The sequence below is a fragment of the Coffea arabica genome, chromosome 7e (assembly GCF_036785885.1).
Source record: "Coffea arabica cultivar ET-39 chromosome 7e, Coffea Arabica ET-39 HiFi, whole genome shotgun sequence".
Classification (NCBI taxonomy): Eukaryota; Viridiplantae; Streptophyta; class Magnoliopsida; order Gentianales; family Rubiaceae; genus Coffea; species Coffea arabica.
The window spans coordinates 10,140,873-10,162,348 of record NC_092323.1 but is presented as its reverse complement, the minus strand read 5'-3'; the positions used below and the strand labels follow the sequence as shown (position 1 = coordinate 10,162,348).

Sequence of the window (21,476 nt, the reverse complement as noted above, 5' to 3'; positions counted from 1 at the left end):
AAATAAAACAAATTCGTCCCTGACATTTAAAAATTAAAGTTATTACATCCCTGAACCAAATTTTCAATCTGAATCAAACCATTCAATAACCCAGTAATAAATTTAGGAAATAGAATTGATAGATAACTCGATCAATTTCATCATATTCACATGACATTTATTAAATCAAAAAAATAAAAATTATAACATAAAAGACCATTCTTTGTCTTGGAATAGTAGAGTTTTTTTTTTGGTAAATCTTTTCATACACCGTTAGTATATCGACTTGCGAATCTAGATGTGTATCATAAATACAAAATTTGATGTTTAAATTTAAATTGAAATGATATGCGATACATAAAATCGTCAGTGTATACAATGATAATATAGGAAAGATTAATCTTTCTTTTTTATGTTATAATTTTTTATTTTTTATTTTTGGGTTCATTAAATTTTACATGAATATCAAGTTGAGTTAACTAAGTGATTTATCAATTAGACCCCCAAAATTTGTAATCAAGTTGATTGGTGGTTTGATTCAAATTGAAATTTGGGTTCAGGGATGTAAGAACTTCAGTTTTTAAATGTCAAGGAGGAAATTGCTTCCTTTTAAAAGTGAAGGATGAAAAGAATATTTTTGTGAAATGTGAAGGATGAAACTGATCATTTTCCCTTATAAGAATAGCAGATTGGTGGGGATTTTCAGGTGTTTGGGTTAATGTTATTATCAGTGCAACTGATACGCCAAACCGATTAGTTTAGTAAATGTATCTTCGGAATTTCTTCCATTGGAATTGGATGGAAATTATTGAATATGTATTCTTCGAGCTTCTTATTCTTGTTTTGATTATTTTAATTAGAAGTTGTTTCTCAAACTTTATAACACTCAATATTTTCAATAAAATCTAAAGAAAAAAATACTACCTCTTTTGAAAACGCATATTTCAGAGTGATAACATTACCTTTAGTTAATAGAAAAAATGACATAACATATAATAATCAAAGCCATAAATAAAAAGAAAATACACAATTTAGTACACGTAGAATAATTTTCTGAGCAAATTGACACAAAAAAATGGAAAGAGTTATCTATGGCTCGATGAATCCAAAGTGGAATGGGTGTTTGTGCAACTAGAGTAGGAGATTATAATTCTCTTGTCTGGACTCAGATAGGCAAATTTTTCGGTAAAAATGACGCCACGGCTACTCTATAGATAACACTTCAAAATTTGAGGCTACAGAAAGTTAGCCAAAATTAAGGGAAAGCTTTAAGAAGTTTTGAGGCTGGAATTTTTGAGGAAAAATAACTGGAAAGTTAGGTCCACAAAATATATTATGTGAATACCATTAATCTTGACATGGATAAGTTTTCAAAAAAAATTCAGAGCAGCCAGCACATTTGGTCCATTATCTATTTTGTCTCGTATTATTCTGCAGCAATTTATTGCTTAAGAATTATGGTGTAATGGGGGAAATGAAGGGAATTGGGGCACGTGCATACAAGTGAAAGACTGATTTTGCAATGTCCATTTTGTACCTTATATAGAGGTTTAGAGCATATTCTAAGTAGAGTTTCCCAGCAACAGTCCAGCTTACTAACCTACACGTTGCATTTGAATGCCATGCCATGCACGTATGGTAGTATATAATACCTCATTGATTGGCACCAAAGAAATTGAACCCACCTTCAATCAAATGGTAGTGTATTAGGTCTAGAGTCCAAAAGAATATTATTGAGCATTACATACATAATTTCAGTGATTCCATTTGATTAAATTGTGCCATATCATTCTGAAAAAAAAAATGGTTTGTTAAAAAAAAACATAATGCACTAAGATTTTAGACTTCAGTTTTCAGATTTCAGTTTTATCAAACGCACCCAATTTACGCTGCAAAAAAAAAAAGTTCCAAAGACTTTATTGATAATAGCTTTTTTTTTGGAACCCATCCTGGATAGAGTTATACTAGTTTCCTTCCACCAAAATACTACTTCGCTTTACAAAATTAACATTAATAGAGATTTGAAAATATTATATACAACATGTAATCAAGTAAAACACCAAAAAAATTAAACAAAAAGGAAAAACAAAACAAAAAAGACGTGAAGCTAAAGAGATCAAATCATTCGAAACCAGAATAATTGCATTACAGACTAAAGACTTTGAGAGAAATGTGTTATACATTTTGGACAACATGAGTCTTTTTCTAATTGGAATACCGAAAAGAAAAAAAAAAACAAGAAGAATAGAAAATAATAACAACACCGCAACAACAACAACAACAACAGAGAACAACTGATCGAAACCAAAAGAAAGCATGCAAAACAAAGAACTTTGATCTTCTAGTCATTGCCATCATTTGGTGGAGGAGAAAGGTTCAAATCAGGCAGCTCCGGCAGGGGTTCCACATTGAGATCAATCCCAAGAGGAGCTCTAGTTGTAGCTCTAGCTCCTTGGTCAGCTTCAGCTGTTGCATGATCTGGTGGAGCCTCCCCAGACAGCTCCCCTCCACCACCAACGTCTGCTGCAACTTCCTCATCGTCATCATCCGTCTCAGGATTCTGCAGTAATCCGAGATGCATCAATTCTTCCCTAGAGTACACTGGAGGAGGAGGATTAATCCTCAAGTGCTCGAGAAGGGCTCTTTGTGTTGTAAACGAACTAAAACAGAAATAGCAAGGGAAGTTTCCCTCTTGGTCGAGGGCTCCAGCGGAGTGATCAGGGACTTGGATTGGGACGTTATCAGCCGGCAAATCCACCTGATCACCAGTTGGAGGTTGCTGGTCACTAGCAACAGGGCTACTTTCAGTATCCCTCGGTGGAATTTTTGGTTGACAAGGGTTGTTTTGAGCAACAGAGTTTGTAGGGCTATTCTCCATGATGGAGCAGTGATTTTGTAAGTGATACAACCAACGTATCCCTCGAGGCTTATTTATAGTCAAAAAATTGGACGGAGATTTGCTAAATTGGTAGTTATTAAATTACTACCAGATCTGCCAATATGTAGTTAAGATGTAAATGATACTGCTTAGTGCTTTTCATTCAAGTTGACTAATTCTGGAGGGTTTGCATGCATGGCATGCATTTATGGTCGCATTTTGAAATTAATGGGCCTAGATTTATTTCCTTGTAAGAACGAAATTAATAAAGACCAAGAAAGTCATTATTGGAGCTTATTAATGCTTTCCATTTGGAGCCTATACGTATTTAAACTTAGGGTTGAAAGAGAAAATCAATTTATTTGATATTCAAATTGAGTACGGTTCAATAAGAGTTCATTTCAGAGGATCACTAACTAATCAAACCGAAATGAATAGCATTTTGAGTGTGTAAATTTTTAAATTCAACTCAACCTTATGCTAATTTGAGATTTGCGTAAAAAATTTCAGGCTACTCAAGTTTGAATTGATAAAAGTATATTTGAGTTTGATCCAATAATTAACAAGCTTAATTTAAAAAACTTTGGCAAATTGAATTATTGCTCAAATTATGACATTGGCAACATAAGAAACTCTTTAGACTGGATTCAAATGGGTTAGATCCAAGAGTTTATAGCGCAATATGTTCAAAATTGAAATTTAAGATGCAAAATTAGAATTGAGTATAAGTTATTAGGTGAATGCACAATGGAATTAGTCCTTCAAATTTGAATCAATACTCAAAATCTTAAGGGTTTGCATGACATTTATTGTCAAGATTTGAAATTAATGTGCTTAGATTTTTTTCCTTGTAAAAACGAAAATCATAGGGGGATAACAAAGTCAAAGTTGGACCTTGTTAAATTTTTTGGTCTGAATTCTATAACTAATCCAAGCTTGAAGATAAGCTCATTTACCTATTCAATATCAGTTAAATAGGGTTTAAAATTACTTTCTTTTTTGTTTATAATTCTTTGGGAACAAAATACTTTAGTAATTCTAACTATTGCTCTAGCTATAAAATTTGAGAAAAAAAACACAGTATTTTTGGTGCGGATAGTAAGATATCATTGGATTTTTTAGTGAAGTATGACCAAATTGTGTTAGTTGTATAGCTTATGAAATTTATAAAAAAGTTTATATTGACAACTTTTCAAAAATAAAAAAATTGAGCTGAAGAAAGCATTAAAAGAAGATTATATGTGTGAATCAAAGAATAAATTGCACCATCGTTCACCAAATGTTTTCAAAATTTCATCTAGTTTACTATACTATTTTATAGAGGTGATACTGAACCAAGTAGTTCGACTCAAGCTCGCGAGCTACTCAGTCAATAATTCGACTCGAGCTTGTTTTGACCAAGCTCGAACACTAGTTGGATTACTTGTTTAAACTCATAAGTCGAGTTTGAATTCCAATATTTTGTACTCGAAGGCTTGATGAGCCTAATCGAGCTTTTTACAATATATATTTTAAAATTTTTTATATTTATTATTGTGAAATATCGATAATATCTTTTATTTAAAATTATATATAAAATATTAATTTCTATTGCGTGAGTTTTATTAGACTTGAATAGGCTCAATTGAACTCGAATAGGTTCGATTGAGTTTGTTTTGACTTGATTAGATTTAATTAAACTCGAGTTTGAGTTCAAGCTCGAGTAATGTAAATTGAAGTCGAATTCGAGCTCAATTATTTTATCTCGAGTTGAACTCGAGTAATACACTACTCAAATTCAACTCGATTCGAATGCACCCCTACTAACTAAGCTCCTAAAAGTGATTAATTGGATCATTCGATCTTGCTCGGTTATTCATGACACGTGATCTCACACTACATTTGTAGAGGCATTTTTGTCACTTTATAGATGAAACATAGTATATTGGACTAAATGAAAAACAAAAGAATTAGTAATCAACCTTTTTGTGAAATTTTTTTCTGAAACTAAATAAGAATAAGAAACGAAATTTATATTTTGTTAATGGAATTAGCCCTTAACTAATTTTCTTATGTGTAGCCCCAAGTATTCTTCTATGGTCAAAGAAGATTAGGATGAAATAGAGGAATCAATGTAAAATAGAAAAACGAACTTCTTGTGGCTAAACTTGTTCATAATTTTTAAAACTAGTTTCTCAATTAACAACTCAAATTACAAATGCTGAAAACAAATTGCCCTTGTTTCTTTCTTGATTTCGACATGCCAAATGTGCTTAGAAATCATTAGGATCATCTTTTTACAGGCACCATGGCTTCAATTTGATATCTCATGTCATATGGAGCTCATCTGGGGTTCACTTCTTGTGAGCTTATGATCCATAATATATCAAGTCTACGGCTCTTTTCCAAGTTTTTCTCCTCGCAACTGCTTCTGAAATGGACTAAATACAATGTCGTGCAGTTGGCGTGGATCTTACTATCGTTGTTCTGTGGAACACTTTTGAGGGCTAAAAATTTTGGTCTTTGATTAGATTATTTGCTGAAACTAATCTCTTATTTTGCATTTAAACTCGTCCTTTTCATTTTCCGAAGTTGCAATTTACTTAAATTCTCAAAGTATATGTCTATAATTCATTTTGATATTTCATTTCATGGATGTCAAAGAATCTCGTCTTCCAAAACTATGTATCTTGCCTTGGATCTAAAAATCATGATGATTTCAATTTAGTGACACAAGGAAAAGGGTATTCAAATAGACGTTGACGATATCTGGAGAATGAATAGGACTCAACTCAGTACCCACAAAGCTACAAGAAAGAAGCCCACGTCCGTAGCAGATGAATATCCCCATTTTTGGGTTCTAGACTTCTACAATTATCAGTGACAATTCTACCGTGCAATATACACATTAATACAAGGAATACAGACATTAAAATAGTAAATGTAAGTGCTAAAACTAGTAATTATATGTAACAACACAACAAATATTATCGCTTTTTTAAAAATTGTGTCTAAAATTTAGTCATAATCATCCAAATTCAAATTTATTTATCTCCTACAGTGAATTGTTTTCTGCAATCACACCTGTGATTGCAAAGAGCTTAATCCAGCGTACTACAATCACACCAGTGATTGCAAAGAACTTAATCCAGCCTACACTAACCATTTTCTCTCTAAGCTGCTGCCCTGCTTTTGTCAGCACCCCTAGAAACCCAACAGACGTGTGTAAAAACACCTTTTTTTTCTATTACACAAGAAGTCTGCAGATATTGTTCTTTCTCATCAACAGCTTTTATAATGGCAAAGCACATTTGTTTCAGAAATGGACGAAATACCACCTCGTGCGGTTTGCGTGGATCTTAATTATTGTCCATATTTTGGAGAACATTTTTGAAGACAAAGTTTTTATCTTTCATTAGCACTTCGGGTAAAATTGATCCCGTTAATCTTTTAGAAAAAGATACCTGAAACAAAAGAAATCAATACATTCGAAACCGAAATATTAGAATAAGATTTTGAGGCAGATGTGTTCTAATATTAAGACAACATTGAGTATTTCTGATTAAAATACCAAAAAGAAACATGAAAAACAACGACGACGACAATAACACACTCAATAACTCAAACCAAAAAAAAAAAAGGAGAAAAAAGAAAGAACTTCTTCTAGTTGTTGCCATCATTTGAAGGAGGAGAAAGGTTCAAATCAGGCAGCTCAGGCGGTGGTTCTACATTGAGATCAATCCCAAGAGGAGCTCTAGTAGTAGCTCTAGCTCCTTGGTCAGCTTCTGCTGTTGCCTGATCTGGTGGAACCTCCTCAGACAGCTCCCCTGCACCACCAACGTCTGCTGCAACTTCCTCATCGTCATCATCCGCCTCAGGATTGTGCAGTAATCCGAGACGCATCAATTCTTCCCTAGAGTACACTGGAGGAGGTGGGTTAATCCTTAAGTGCTTGAGAAGGGCTCTTTGTGTTGTAAACGAACTAAAACAGAAATAGCAAGGGAAGTTTCCCTCTTGGTCGAGGGCTCCAGCGGGGTGATCAGGGACTTGGATTGGGACGTTATCAGCCGGCAAATCCACCTGATCACCAGTTGGAGGTTGCTGGTCACTAGCAACAGGGCTACTTTCAGTATCCCTGGGTGGAATTTTTGGTTGAGAAGGGTTGTTTTTGAGCAACAGAGTTTGTTGGGGTATTCTCCATGGTGAAGGAGTGAGTTTGTGAGTGATACAACCAACGTATCCCTTGAGGCTTATTTTTTATAGTCGAGAATTTGGAGTGATACAAGCTAAATTGGTAGTTAATAAATTACCACATTTGCCAATATGTAGTCAAGATGGAAATTTGCCTAGATTTTAAATCATCGCCTAGTGCAATATTTCTTGTGGATAATGAGCAAATATTTTACATGGTTGAATTACAGACTCAAATGTACTGTTACTTGGAATTTTCCTACTCCAAAATTTTAAAATCAACTAGCAACAATATGCATAAATTTGATCAGCAAAATATAAGAAATTCCTGTTACGTGCACTTCCCGTGCTAGTTCACTCAAGGATTGTTTATGGCATATCACGCAGGCTTCACTAGCCATTCCAACATAAAGATACGAACTACATAAATTTTTGTATTGCATGATATTGCAAAATGTGACGAAGTGACAATTATGCATGTGGGCAAACGAGATAGGATACGTACAAACTAGACTTTGTCTTGTCTTTCTTGTTCTTTTTGTTTTGAGATGTATAAAGGCTTTGAGAGCTACCAAAGTCTAAGTTTAAATCTAACTATTAATGCTCTTCATTTCTCGCAGATGGAAATGAATTTTAAAGCAAGAAAATGCGGAAATGGGACATTGCCGTCGATGGGATTTAGAGATATTGGTGATTTGCCAGAATGGTTCTTGATAGAAATGCTCTAATGGGATTCCTGTTAAATGTGTTTTTAGGTTCAAATGAATTGCTGGCGGTGATCTCTGATCCTTCTTAATTTTCCTTGGTATTATATTGCTCCAGCCTCATCATTGTAAGAGACCTCGCATTCCCGGAATGCGAACACCCCATTTGTAGAAAAATCTGCAAAAACTGCCCCAGTTGTAGAATGATTTTTTTTTTTCATCATAAACTAAGAATTCACCCCCCCCCCACTGGCCATTATTCTTCCTTGCAATGCGAACCTTATGGGCTCTAAAATGTTTGATTATTTTGATAATAAGTATATACTTCCTGTACCTAGTTCTCCGGAAGTATGGGGAACAATTGTAAGTAATATTATAGCTATTATGCAGAGTATTACATTTGTAATCCTGTAACCAAGAAAAGGTTTTCTCTTCCTCCACCCAAATGTAGCTTCAGATGAGTCAATCAGGTTTTGATAACACAGGCGAAAGAAGGGATTTAGTTGATTGGTATGGGAAACATGTCAAACTAATAATTTCTTTTATTTTGAGACTTTGTGGTAAGTTATTCCTTGCTCTTACTCGTCGGGAGTACTTGTAAATAATGAAGGAGTGAGTTGAGCTCTATATATGTTGAGATACTAAAATTATTTGTTGATGCCAACTTCAGATAATTAAAATTTGTACACCCAATTTGCACGTCCATATTGTACACCAAAGGTAGAACCTGAGCTTCTAGTGTATTACTAGCTAAAAATTATTCTCAAAAAATAAAGAAATTAATGGAATAAACAGCAAAAACAAAAAAAAAAAAAGAAGTGACGCGAACCCTGATGAAAGGTGAAGAAGATGTATACGAGCGGAAATTGGAAAGCAAAATGGCTTTAAAAAGAGAAAAAAAAATTGGAATAGCTGTGTCTAGTTAATTGGCACCAAAAAATTGAACTCATCTTTAATCACACATTAGGATAACTGCAGTAATTCCATTTGATTAAATTGTGCCATATCATTCTGAAAGAAAAAATGTTTTGTTAAAGAAAAAATACACTAAGAACATGATTTATGGGCAATTTATAGATTCAATCTTGTTCAAGTTCCAAGGACTTTACCCATAATTGCTTTTTTTTTTTTCTTTTTCCCAGCCCATCCTAGCTAGAATTATACTACAATTTCCTTCTACAACGATACCACTTTCCTTTACAGAATGAACATTAATAGAGATTTGAAAATGTCATAAGCAACACGTAATCAAGTAAAACACCATAAAAAAAGAAGAAAATACAGAAAATAAGTGAAGCAAAAGAGATCAAATCATTCGAAACCAAAATAATTGCATTAGACTATAAGACTTTTGAGAGGAATGTCTTATACATTTTAGACAACACAAGTTTTTCTAATTGGAATACCAAAAAGAAAAGACGAAGAAAAGAAAATAATAACAACAACAGTTAACAACTGATCGAAACCAAAAGAAAGCATGCAAAACAAAGAACTTCGATCTTCTAGTTATTTCAATACTTCCACTAGATTTTTCAAACCCAATTGGCATATGAAACCTAAGAAAAACCATTGCACGTAGTGCACTTCACCAGCAATTACACTGAAAAGGGCAATTTCAGAATGAATTTTAACATTCTAATTCTTCACCTTCTCTTCGACACGTTGTAATAATGAACAAAACGTACAACCAAAAAGTTTTGAATCCTATGTACATTGATTTCTAAAAAAAAATAACAATAAATTGATTTAGTAGGATGGTAATTTCTTTGTTTTTACTTTACTTTCCCTAGAAACTAAAAATCATTACTCCTTCTGTTCCATTTTGATAGTCTTGTTTTCCTTTTTCGTCTGTTCCAGATTGTAGTCCACTTCTCAATTGAAAAATATAGTTATCTTTTAATTTCTCTAAAATACCCTTATTCAATGTAGGTTGTTATTACTATAAACTACCTTATTTAATATAGATTGTTATTGAATAGAACCTACCCCATTTAATGTAAAATGAGGATTGACTCTTTCTTAACTATCAATTCAAGTTTCCATGAATAATTACTATAAAGTTATACTTTATTTAATGTAAGGTATTTTAGGAAAATAGCAATCTAAATTTATTTTTCCAACAAAATTAACTACTTTTTCTTAAACTGTGTGGAAAAAAAAATTAGGACTATCAAAATGAATCAGAGGGAGTATTTATGAACTCAATTATGCCCCTTCTTGGAATTTGCTCATGAATTGCACGTGGATTGACTGTTTTTTTTTTTTTAATTGAGTTCTATTAGATTTTACTTATGGGCTTTACGTAGTTTGCTAATTGACAACTTGTAGAAGAAATGGAGCTCCAGTGAGAAGATTTGAACTGTCTGTTTGGTTCGTCTATGAAAGTTTTGGGTCATCGCTAGACTTTATGATATCAACTGCACTTCTATGCCAAGTCCAACAACTTGATATTTTTACCAGAAGTTATTGTTGCATTGTGCAATCAACTATTCACCTGCCCAAAATCTGATGCAGCATTTGAGGATTGGGATGTCCCGGATTTGATTGTTTTAACAAATCTCAAGGTATTGCATTTAGAGTGGAAGATAATAGTTGGTAAGAGGGTTCAGTCAAAATTTTGATTTTTTCCAGTCCTTCAATGTAAAAACTAGATATAGACTTCTTTTGGAATGAGCGTACCATTGTTGTGAATTCAACTAATCTTGAAAGTGCGGAGTATGTTGTCGAAGCAAATGAGGGCCAACATCAAGTTGTCATCAATTAATGCCCCAATCTTGAAAATTTTGGCCTATTATGCAAAACATCTTGCTGCTATTCTGATCTTTATCTTTCAAAATAACTTTTTATTCGCCATCTCCTTGACACGCAAATATAGACATATACATACATACATATATACATATATATATATATATATATATATATATATATATATATATGTATGTATACTGCGAATCCTACATGCATTTGCTTTTTGAAAAATTATTCGATTTAGTAGGATGGTTCTATCATGATACATGAGCTCAAATTTGCCCCTTCTTAGAGCTGCTCAAGAATTGCACTTGTTTTGAGTTGCATTAGATTATACTTAAGGCCCTGCTAACAAACAACTTGCAGAATTGGTAAGATGTAAATTATTGTCCCTACGAACGTGAAGAGAACAAACTCAAATGAGCAGCTAAAAAAATTGGATAGTGTTTTGTAAATGATTTGTCAACAGTGAAGTAGGATGTTATATGAGCGAGTCTATTTGCTACTATATAGGATGTTTATGTTTGTTGGTACTGGATGTTTTTACCTTTGATGGGTGTTTTGTTGAGAAGTCTGTAATTTTGTTGATTGGGTACGTTGTGCTTGAAGTATATCCCTTGTATTTTGTGTCTTTCTTAGATATTAATAAAATCTTACCCACCAAAAAAAAAAAAAAAAAAATTTGTAGAAAGAAATTCGAGTAGAATTCTAAACCATACTTGCGAAAATTGTTTTCATTGATTACACTTGCTCGTTGAATCCGAAGTAATGCTCAATTCTCAATTCGAAATTTCTACATTCTAATGTAGTAGGTAAATGAAGTATTAAGTTCAAGAATCTGTTGTATTATACAAGCTTGTTCGTCCTTTCATTCCTTTTTCCTGTTGTAGACAAAAATGTACCGCAGATACTCGATATTTTACGTTCTAGTGCAACATAGGCAAAGAATATAAAGTTAGTAAGGCGAACCGCGCAATAGTTAATTACGTAGAAAGAGGTCATTTTGCCCTCCTTATCCTTAACACCAGGAAGAAAGATCTCATTTTGTGCTATAATCGAAGCGTATGAAGGAGAGAGGCCACTGACCAAGGACAACAGTCTTCTCCTTCTCCCACACCATTCCAATTTCCAACCAAGAAAAATTTTAATAGGACGACTTGTAAAGGCTGCATCGTCTATTTAAAAGCGAGAGAGTATTGCGACATTGTGCATCCTGCAGTGATGAGCATAACCCTTTTGGTTACGGAAACATTAAAGCCCCATCGTCTCTCTTTTCACGCCCTACGGCATATCGCCCGTGCATTCTACCTCCTATAATCCATAGTCTGCCGCACATCCGAGGTGCCCATCTCTCCCAGTAAGATACCAGTTAACTGAATCAACACGCAACAGAACTTCAACAACTTGAAAGATGACGTGGAGTTTACTTTTAGACAATCTTCAAGCCTGTATGTAGTACCCCGAATCAAGACTTCTCACACATTTATTTGCACAGAGAACCAGTCCCTCCGTCCAAATGTATTTATTATGCTTGTTCAATATACTGGTTAATTAGCTCAGGAACCATAACCACGACCATCATATTTTTCATCAAGAGTCTTCAGGTCACGTGTCTTTTCTCTTCACGCTTCTCTCTCTTTCATAAACGAATCTTGTTTAAACTAGCAACTTCCAAGTTCCAACATGAATTCAACTCGATGGCGCAATAGGCACGAATAGAAACAAGACAACAACAGTGTATCTCTATGCTAAACTAGATCACTTATCTGAGTCGAATGCAAATCTTTTAACACGGATAACAGTACAAAGATGAACCAAAATTCAACAAATTGTATATGCAAAGTAATTCTGAATACCAATGATATTGTATGTACAAGGCACTCAAGATCCTGTTGTTCTTCTCTATTTCCCTTCTGGCCCAGCGAAATAAGAAGGGGAGGAAATATCAAATAATCAGATCCTAATAGCTTATTTCAGAACAAAGATTCCTCAGGGTCCGAACGTCCAGATTCTGCCTCTGGTGAAAACCATACGGTCACAAGTAGAATACCTTCACCTTCATATTCTACTGGCCAGAATTTCCTAATAGTCGTTCAACCGCAGCATGAACATTGCCAGCAGTGGCAACCAGTGCCCGGATGTTTTCTTGAGTATCAAAGAAACCCATTTCTTGTAGCTGTGACAGTTGAGTTGCATAAAGCTCTTCTGGTGGCACTACAAAATAACATCAATACCATCAAATACAAAGAACTGTCAAACCCAAAGAAAAGAAGCACAAATGAGATTGGAAAATTAGCTACCATTGGATCTATTCGGAACAGTCAGGCCTCCAGTCCCAAGTCCACCAAACATGCTCATTAGCATCTCCAATCCTGTGTTGTCAAGTGTTCCTGTGGCTATAATGGGCAAACAAAAGTGTGAGGAAAGAAACACGGGTATTTGTTTTGTTTCCTTTAAGTATGACACTTGAATTAAGTTTTAGTAATCCAAGTTGCTATAGGACGAATTGAGCTGGAAATTTAAGTATTCAACTGCAGTAGACAGAGGATATGCATCATTCTTAAAGATGTTGAGAATCGCATCTATCGCTGAAGACATTGTTATACATATAAACAACGGTATGCATGCGAGATCACTGCCACACAAATTTCAGTTCACTGAGCTCCAGTAATACATGTCATAACATTCTTTTTGCTTTCAAATTGAAGCCATTCAATTAATTTATTGCTTTATGCGGAGAACACACTATATAGAGAACCCAGGTTCCTAACAATCTACCCAAGTGCTCTATGCAATGAAATGTTCGTAACTGATTTAGCAAATAAAAGAGATGCACATATACCTTGGCCCCAACTGAGCCAACTATCTAGCTATTCTAGAAGGTTAAAAGATCCAACTAACAAACATAAGATATAAGCTCCTAAAACTTGGACATGGTAGATAAGTATCGGCTTTATTCCAGTTCCAAAGAAGAAAAGAAAGAATTTCTGAAACAATAAATACCTCCTCCTCCTCCAGCATTCCGACCTGATTCTCTGCACATCAAAAGACGAATCCATCAGGAAATATCAAGAACTAGGGAAGGATGAGAGATGACCCAAAACATCATTCGAAGATCCAAAAATTCAGACACGAGTCATTTATGTATTAGTAACAGGCTGCAAGATGTCCCATTTCTTTTTTTTCTTTTTTTTTTGGGGGGGGGGGGGGGTTGGGGAGAGAAACAATAAAGGGCATCTGAACTTACTGGGTATTCTGTTGCCGACCAAGTTGAGACAAAAGTGACTGCTGAAATGTCATAAGTTGCTGAAAGTAAAGCAAAACAATACAGAATTAGGAAAGATGTGGAAGACAAGAAACAATATGAGAATTTACCAATTCAATTTGTGAATCATTAAAAATTTAACAATTAAATACTCATGAAGCCTACTTTGTTGGTTTCCAACATTGAAGTACACAAATTAAACTCAGAGATGGGCAAAGACAGTAGGATGACAAAGATGAATTGATCCAAAATTTGTGCAACAAATATTATAGCCAGGACTAATTTGCTCTACCAAGTGGCTAGAAAGAACAAATCGAACCCGCGTCTTCTCCTTGGCAAAGAGAAATTTTACCATTCGACCATATTCGCACTTTCCATTCTTGATGCTAATGAGTAAGGCACACGTGTGTGCATATTAAGAAGAAAATAATGAATAAATAAATTTTAAAAGACAGAGAACATCAAATTAATTAGAGGAACAAATGCTGAGAAAATTTTATCCAACTTACAGTTATCATTTTTTTGAAATATTATATGAGTGTCATGAGTTAGTGGTAGTTTGGAGGAAGTTATACTAAATACCATTGAGAAAAAGAAAGGAGAATGGGCAAGAGAAAGAAGAGGAAGTGCGTTGTAAAAGTATAAAAGATGAAGGGTATATTAGGAAGTCTATTAAATGGCAGAAAATTTTAACACCAAAGGGTGCTCATGCTTTATATATAAAGAGATATAATATGTCCACACAATATTAAATTAATTTGCTCTACCAAGTGGCTAGAAAGAACCATATGTAAAAGGAACCATGACTAGCCTGTTTTCCCCAATACAAGAATACAACGATTCATGTCTAAAAGTATTTTCTCTGCTTGGCAACAAGAGAGTAAGAGTTAAAAAAGTTCTTCAAAAGTCAAGGAGCCATGGCTCTTTGCCCTATAGTTGTCCCTGCCGGAAGAGAACCAATTGCCCAACAATTTGTTAAAAGATACCATGACGATATAATTCGTAGAAACTAAAGGTATAGTTATATACCACAAGTGCCATGACAACAAAGCACGTATCAATACTAACTCTAGGCCGCTGTTTGTGAAGGTTATGATGCAAGCTCAGTTCTAAGAGTAAAAATGCTTCAATACACAGTCCAGTCAAAAACAATAAAGGTCAGTTCAGTCAAAAACAACAAACCTTATTGTAGTCAATGTCAAATCCCTAACGCTACCAAGCCCAAAACTAAACTCAACCCAAAAGAGGGAAAGAAAAAGTTGCTCAACATATTAATGTCCAATCATTGGGACTACGAACAAGCCAAACTGCATGTGTGACATTTGTTCAAACAGTAAAGCATACATACACAGATAGAAAGATAGGATGAAGTCAGATAGATTGCCACACAGACAGACAGACACACATACACATACAAAGAAAGAGAAATAGGGGGGGGGGGGGGCAGCTACAGTAATTTACCTGCATTGTCTCTGGAGAAGTCAATTGTCGAATAAAATCAGGATTTTGTAACATCTCTCTGAGCTGAGAGTTGGAATCAAGCATGCCTCGCAGCTGTGGATTAAGCCCAAGAACCTGAAAGTCAAGACATATCAAATATAAGCATCAAAAGATCTTACAAATGGCAAAGAAGGAAAGACATGAAACAAACATGAGAGCGTTAATGATCGAGCACAATTAAATCATGAGAATAAGAAATATCACCTGGTTCATGTACTGAGGGTTGGATAGGAGACTTTGCATCATCTGTGATACAGCAGGGTTTTGCATCATTTGACTCAATGAGCTGGGGTCAGGCATACTACCTAGCATTCGCTCAAAATCTGGAAAACCAACACCATTCAAATCACCAAGCGGTGGTGCCCTATCATCCGCAGCAGGATTTGACCTTGGAGCACTGTTTGTTTGAGCTACTCCATATACAAAATCAATAGGAAGAAAAAAAAATACAGTTGATAAGTACCAGCGAAACAATAGCTCATTCTTGTTGAAAGATAACATGGCATCAACTGTATATTAAGTTATTTCGAAAGAAAATAACTTAATCAGATCCTTTTCTTTCTGGCTAGTGTCGGTGCAGCTGCTTCTTATCTTTTTTTTTTTTTTTTTTTTGCCCTTATTTCCCCTTCTTCCAGCTAAACACAAAAACAGCTGCAGAATTGTTTTTGGCTTTTCCAGATCTTTGTACTTTAATCATTAGCTAGTAAGCCACATGTGGTCAACAAAACTCTTTTCAGCTAAGCAAAATGACAGCAAAATGCAGGAAACATAATCAGATTTTTGCAGTTTCACAAGATAATTGCTCAATAAATGGTATCCAAATACACTTGAATCCACAGGTCTGCATAAACTCATCATTTTGCAAAAACTCATCATTATCTGAATGGTAACACCATTTCATCCACTTAGACCCTGAAGAAATGCACTGATATAAACAGAAAATTTCAAAGACAAATACTAGATTCTTAATTTTAAAAAATGCCATATATGGAGTCTGTTGAATCAAAGCCATGCTTTGTTGTCATTCTTGAAGGATCCTTGAGATCATCTTGCAGACAAAAACTTGGAGCAAAGAACCAACATGATTTTAGCAAAAGCTAAATGAATTACCCACACAACAACCAGGCAAAACAAAGGACTCAAGGGAAGATGTTTACACAATTATCAAACAAACAAATGCAAATAGGAAACTAGACAACTAAAGAAAAGCAGGAACTAAGAAGAACCAAAGCTTACCACCACCACCACCACCACCAGATGCCCAGGGATTAGGAAGAGGATTTGTATTTGGAGCAGGTGCATTTGTTGTTGAATCAGGAGCCGTTGTGGTAGGATTAGTCGACTGATCTCCGCTTGGGGCCCCACCTTGGGTGCCAAGAAGAGCAGCAAAAGGGTTTGAAGCCAAATTATTTCTGTTATCTCCACCCATGGCTGTAGCATTAAGAAAAGACTCTTGGACATTTTCATACATGCGTCTGAGCATGTTAAACCCCTCAGGAGATGACTCAATGTTGCTCATTGCCCTGTCCGTATTGCGCATCATCTCACGCATGAGCTCAGGGTTCCGTGCAGCCTCCATGGTCTGCCGGAGAGTAGCAGGATCATTTAGTATATGTGCAAGTTCTGGATTGCGATCCATGATCTCACGCATCTGAGGATTGTTCATGATCAAATTGCGTATAATGTCTGGGTTGTTCATTAGATTCTGGACAAGAGGCATATTCAGAATATCTCTCATCATATTCGGATTTTGAGTTAATTGTTGCTGCACTTGTTCAAACTCTGGAAGTCCAGCTCCAAATAATCCTCCACCGGCGCCACCACTTCCCAACCCATTCAACCCAAGTCCAGGAAATAATGAAGCTCCTAAACCAGATCCACCAAATGGCTCACCTGCAGCAGAAGCAGCATCCCTTGGTGCACTAGGGTTAGCATTTGGGTTAGCATTTGTAGCCCCATTATTACCTGCAGCTGAAGCATTTGCAGCAGCAGCAGCAGCTGCGGCAAACCCACGAACCAAGTGAACAGTGTGATCAGCCTCGAGACCTATCATCAACCAAAAAGAAAAAAGAAAAAGTAAGAATAAACAAAAGCAACAAAACAACATCATGCTTTGGAAATGGATTAAGGATAACTGATTTTCTGAAGGTCCCCAAATGACAGCTCAGAGAGCGTGTAATATGAAAACATGTTCATTTACATATTCTAGTTATGTAAAGGCATTATACGAGCACTAGACAGAAGACTCGAGGTTACTAATGTACAAGCACCAAAAATAGCATTTATCATGCTATAAATAAAGTATCTTAATAAACCACTAGCTACTCTATCATCCAGGTAGTACATTACATCTCCCAACAACAAATTCCTTTAAGACTGAAGTTTGATACCTGGAAACGACCATTTTAATGACCATATTGTCTATCCAAATATCAAACTATTTAACACAACCTGTCCACAAAACTTCTTAACAGCCTTCTACAAGAGAAGGCAGACCGCAATTTAGTATCCTTAACTGTCAACAAATACCGGACCTTATCTCGATATAGCTGATCTTATATACCCAGTCAGCCCCTGCCCTAAAGATCTCCATTGCTGAAAGTCTTTTACTTGAGTTTCAACCTCAAAAAACAAACCTGCACCCATCACGCTCCTATATTTAAATTTTCTCCCATGCTAATTCTTTCTTACAGCTGCGGAACTTCCCCAAGCTCCCGAAATCAATTCATTTGCTCCTTTTCCTTTACAGATACCGCATCAATTTATCATTTCTACAAATCGAAATCTCGAAACCTACGAAATTCAACCACATAATTACACAGATAACCAAAATCCTAAATAAACACAATCCCCAATATCTGTCTTATTAATCTACATGTTAATCAGGCAAAAAAATTAGTCAACAGTGTTGATTGAGATATGTACCGTAGCTTTGTAAGGTTTGATCGTCCTTTAAGATCCTGCCTTTGTAGATCAGTCTCTGCAGTTCGGCAGGGATTTCACAGTTCTGCGCCAGAACCGACTTGAAAGATCCGACGGTCGACTCAAGGCTGACCTGCACCGAGAATTTCGAACCATTCGAACAGCGGACGTTGACCGTCACTCCGTCGCTGCCCGCGCCGGAGCCGCTAATAACAACGTCCTCGTTGCTATTATTCTTCTCATCCCCGCTGTTGTTCGCCGCAGCACTACTAGCATCTCCGCCGCCCATAGTTTTTAATCCCTCCCCAACCACCACTACGGGAGGTCCCAAATTTAGCTCCCAAAAAATAAAATATAAAATATAAAAAAAGAATCGCCGAATATAATATGTAAACAGAAAAAAGAAGAAACTAGGAACTGGAATTGAATTACAGATCGAATCGAAAACCCTAGCTCGATTCAAACGTACAAATTGGGGGATTGAAAGAGAGAGAGAGAGTCTAATTTGTCGAAAGGGAAGGGGCCGGGGGAGAAGAAAGGAAGAAAATAAAGGGTGTGGCGAAATGGGTAGAATTATTAAATGCGCACTATATAAAAAATATATATATATATAACTAATAAATTATTATTTTAGGGCATGAATAGTTTGTTTTAATTAGTAGTTAAATACTAGTAGTAACAAATTAAAGTGGTCAAAATATGAATCAATTGATATCTGAATTTAAAAAATGACAAAATCCAAAATCCGCCCGACAACGAAAAGAATCAAGGCCCCTTAAAGTCCATGGGTAAAGGTAAAAAGCTGGGAAGATAAAATTTGAGGAGAAAAAAAAGAATGATGTAGACAATGGATGATGCGTTTGATAAAATTCACGTCAAAAAACTATAATTAATAATTAATAATTTTGAATTCATTAAATTATGAAATACTAAATATAATATATTTAAATTACTTATTACTTATTTTTTAGAATAAATTTTATCTAAAAAATTATGTAATATTTAATTAATTCAGATTTCTCGAATTTCTATTTATCAATGTGAGATGTTGTTGAGGAATCAATATTTGTTTGTTTGCAACCTTCAAAGACTAGGAAAGCAAATGTAAAATATACAACAGCCAATAATTTCACAAGGATTAAGAAGGTTGGGTTTTTTGGTAAATCAATCATCCCCCGATTCTTTTCCCAATATTTTGGAAGAAGAATGAAAAAGGAATAAGAAAAAGAGGGTTTTGTGCGTGAGCTGAAGGGTATTGGTGAGAAGTTTCTGGTTGACAAAATTAATGGTCCATGTCCGAAGGGATACATTGGTCCCCGAGAAGATTGTGCTTGATTTGTTGACAACTTGTTCTTTCTTAACATTTTATTCTTCTAAAGTTGAGGGGATTATGCATATCTTCATCTTCATTTTATTAAAATGTAAAATAAAAGAAGTGTCAGAAATGAAGAAAGTATGGTGGGTTACTTTGGTTCAGTTCTATTCATTCATTTCGCTTTTTTATTTCTTTCTTGTTTTTTCAAAAATCAGGATTATATAAAGTATGAAAAGTTATATTCGTAAAAACAGTGACAATTATTTGGTCGTGATCGTTTAATAGTACTATATAAAAGAAAAAAGGATAGAAATATATCTTAATGTGCTTGCCAGTTTTTTTTTTTTTTGGGGTTATTTGCGGCAAATTATGGGAATATATTCCCTTCCCCGTTTTAATTTTTAACCACTTGTGACAAAGGCGTGGAATCTTGAAGTAATATTGCACGAAACATTAGTAGCTGCTCATACCGCGCCTTTTACCACATGAAATTGATCAGCCTCTTCAAACTGTTGCCACCAGTCCTGTGAATAGTCATTGACGGTATAGGATTAAGACACAAAAGATTCGCTGGCATCAGGGAATTGAAGATGCAACAAATGAAAGCAAAGAAACAATGCGAAAGAGAGATGATGGCCTAAAGACCACAAAGTACAAAATTGACAGCCAAAATTACAAAGAAGCCAGCACCAAATGGCATAATTGGAATAAAGTGATAACATGCAAAATGAAGAGGAGCAATAGGAGACAATCAAGTCTGTAGCCCAGGGGAGGGTTGGGTTGGGTGGTACGGAGGGAGGGAGTGTAAGCAAGAGGTCTCGAATTCGAATTCTTTCGTTTACACTAAAAAAAAAAAAAATATGTATTCCCCCCCTCCCCCACTACAAAGGATGCTAAAAGATACAAAAATCCAAAATTAGGTGCACTATTACATTGAAACTAGCACAATTCGTTAACTGTGTTTGGACAGTAGATTATTTGAAATAATTATTGTAACACTTTTTATAATGTGATATATACGAGATAAAAAGGTGATTAAAAAGATAAAAATGTGTATTAAAATTTGTGTTTGTGATGCAAATAAATTTTTTTTTTCAAATCATTCCTATCCAAACAAATGATTGTTACTCGGCTCTCTGTGCTTTATGTAGTTTAAGATGCCTTCTCAACCCTTTGTATAGAAAACGAAGTGCTTTTGGTTAGTAAGATACTTTACTTGTAATCAAATGTATATAATATGTCAAGTTATTGAAAGATAGGTGGAATTCCAATTCTCTTATAATCGAAAACAGAAACTCTATATAGAGCGTAGACAATGAAATTCATAATGTGACTGTAATAAATAAAACAGAAAAGTTATATTTTGTTCATCATTTTTTTCCTTGGTCTCTGTTCTTCTTCCCCTTCTAAATTACATTACTCTCTTCTCCAACAATTGCAAAATGATTGGCACCTAGCGATGCCATAGCCTTCTTACCCAAATCTAACGTCTAAGATGACCGTACGGGTTAAGGTCACATAATTAAAAATTCCTGGGTACCCGATTTGCCCCGCATATATATTTTTTATTTTTATATAGTACTATAAAATAATATTTTTAGAGATAAATAAGCAATTTTATTAAACAAATTACATTACAAATACGAGAGACTATAATTTATTTACAAGATTCATTTGTAGAAGTCATGATTTTATATTTATAAAAAAAGAGTTTAATTAATTTGGAACATATATTTTTAAAAAATGTGTTATTTATTTCAAACTTTTTTATTGATTTTGAATTCTTTTAATATTTTTCCTTTTTCTTGTAATCTTTTCGCATGTTTGTTTGTTGGTGAGAGAATTTTTTTGAAGAAAAAATCTTTATTAAATCTTAGATGAATGTGTAAAATATAAAATGAAATTAATATAAATTATTAATTTTTAAATAAAATATTAAATGGAGCAGAACGAGTACCCGTTGACCCGATTCTATCTCAGCAGGTACCCTAT

General features: G+C 34.8%; 1 protein-coding gene across 3 annotated transcripts; it reads right to left on the bottom strand.

Annotated features, from left to right (window-relative positions):
- Positions 1 to 12,292: 12,292 nt before the first annotated feature.
- Positions 12,293 to 18,753, bottom strand: LOC113701242 (ubiquitin domain-containing protein DSK2a). 3 transcript variants are annotated; one of them, XM_027221794.2, is made up of 8 exons: positions 18,173 to 18,753; positions 16,484 to 17,293; positions 15,452 to 15,657; positions 15,209 to 15,322; positions 13,730 to 13,788; positions 13,486 to 13,517; positions 12,783 to 12,878; positions 12,293 to 12,696 (listed from the first exon to the last, which is right to left on the bottom strand). In XM_027221794.2, the coding sequence occupies exons 1-8, from the start codon at positions 18,456 to 18,458 to the stop codon at positions 12,548 to 12,550; spliced, it is 1,752 nt and encodes a 583-aa protein (XP_027077595.2). In that variant the 5' UTR covers positions 18,459 to 18,753; the 3' UTR covers positions 12,293 to 12,547. The 3 variants fall into 3 exon arrangements, with proteins under 3 accessions (XP_027077595.2, XP_071914711.1, XP_071914712.1); XM_072058610.1 differs by having other exon boundaries at positions 16,487 to 17,293; positions 18,173 to 18,634; XM_072058611.1 differs by having other exon boundaries at positions 16,490 to 17,293; positions 18,173 to 18,634.
- Between the last annotated feature and the right edge of the window lie 2,723 nt (positions 18,754 to 21,476).

Excerpts from the sequence above, each read along its gene's own strand:
- LOC113701242 (XM_027221794.2), bottom strand. The coding sequence starts at position 18,458 with ATGGGCGGCGGAGATGCTAGTAGTGCTGCGGCGAACAACAGCGGGGAT. Across the intron at positions 15,658-16,483 it reads TGGTGGTGGTGGTGGTGGTG|CTCAAACAAACAGTGCTCCA; the intron begins GTAAGCTTTGGT and ends TATATGGAGTAG. Across the intron at positions 15,323-15,451 it reads ACCCTCAGTACATGAACCAG|GTTCTTGGGCTTAATCCACA; the intron begins GTGATATTTCTT and ends CTTGACTTTCAG.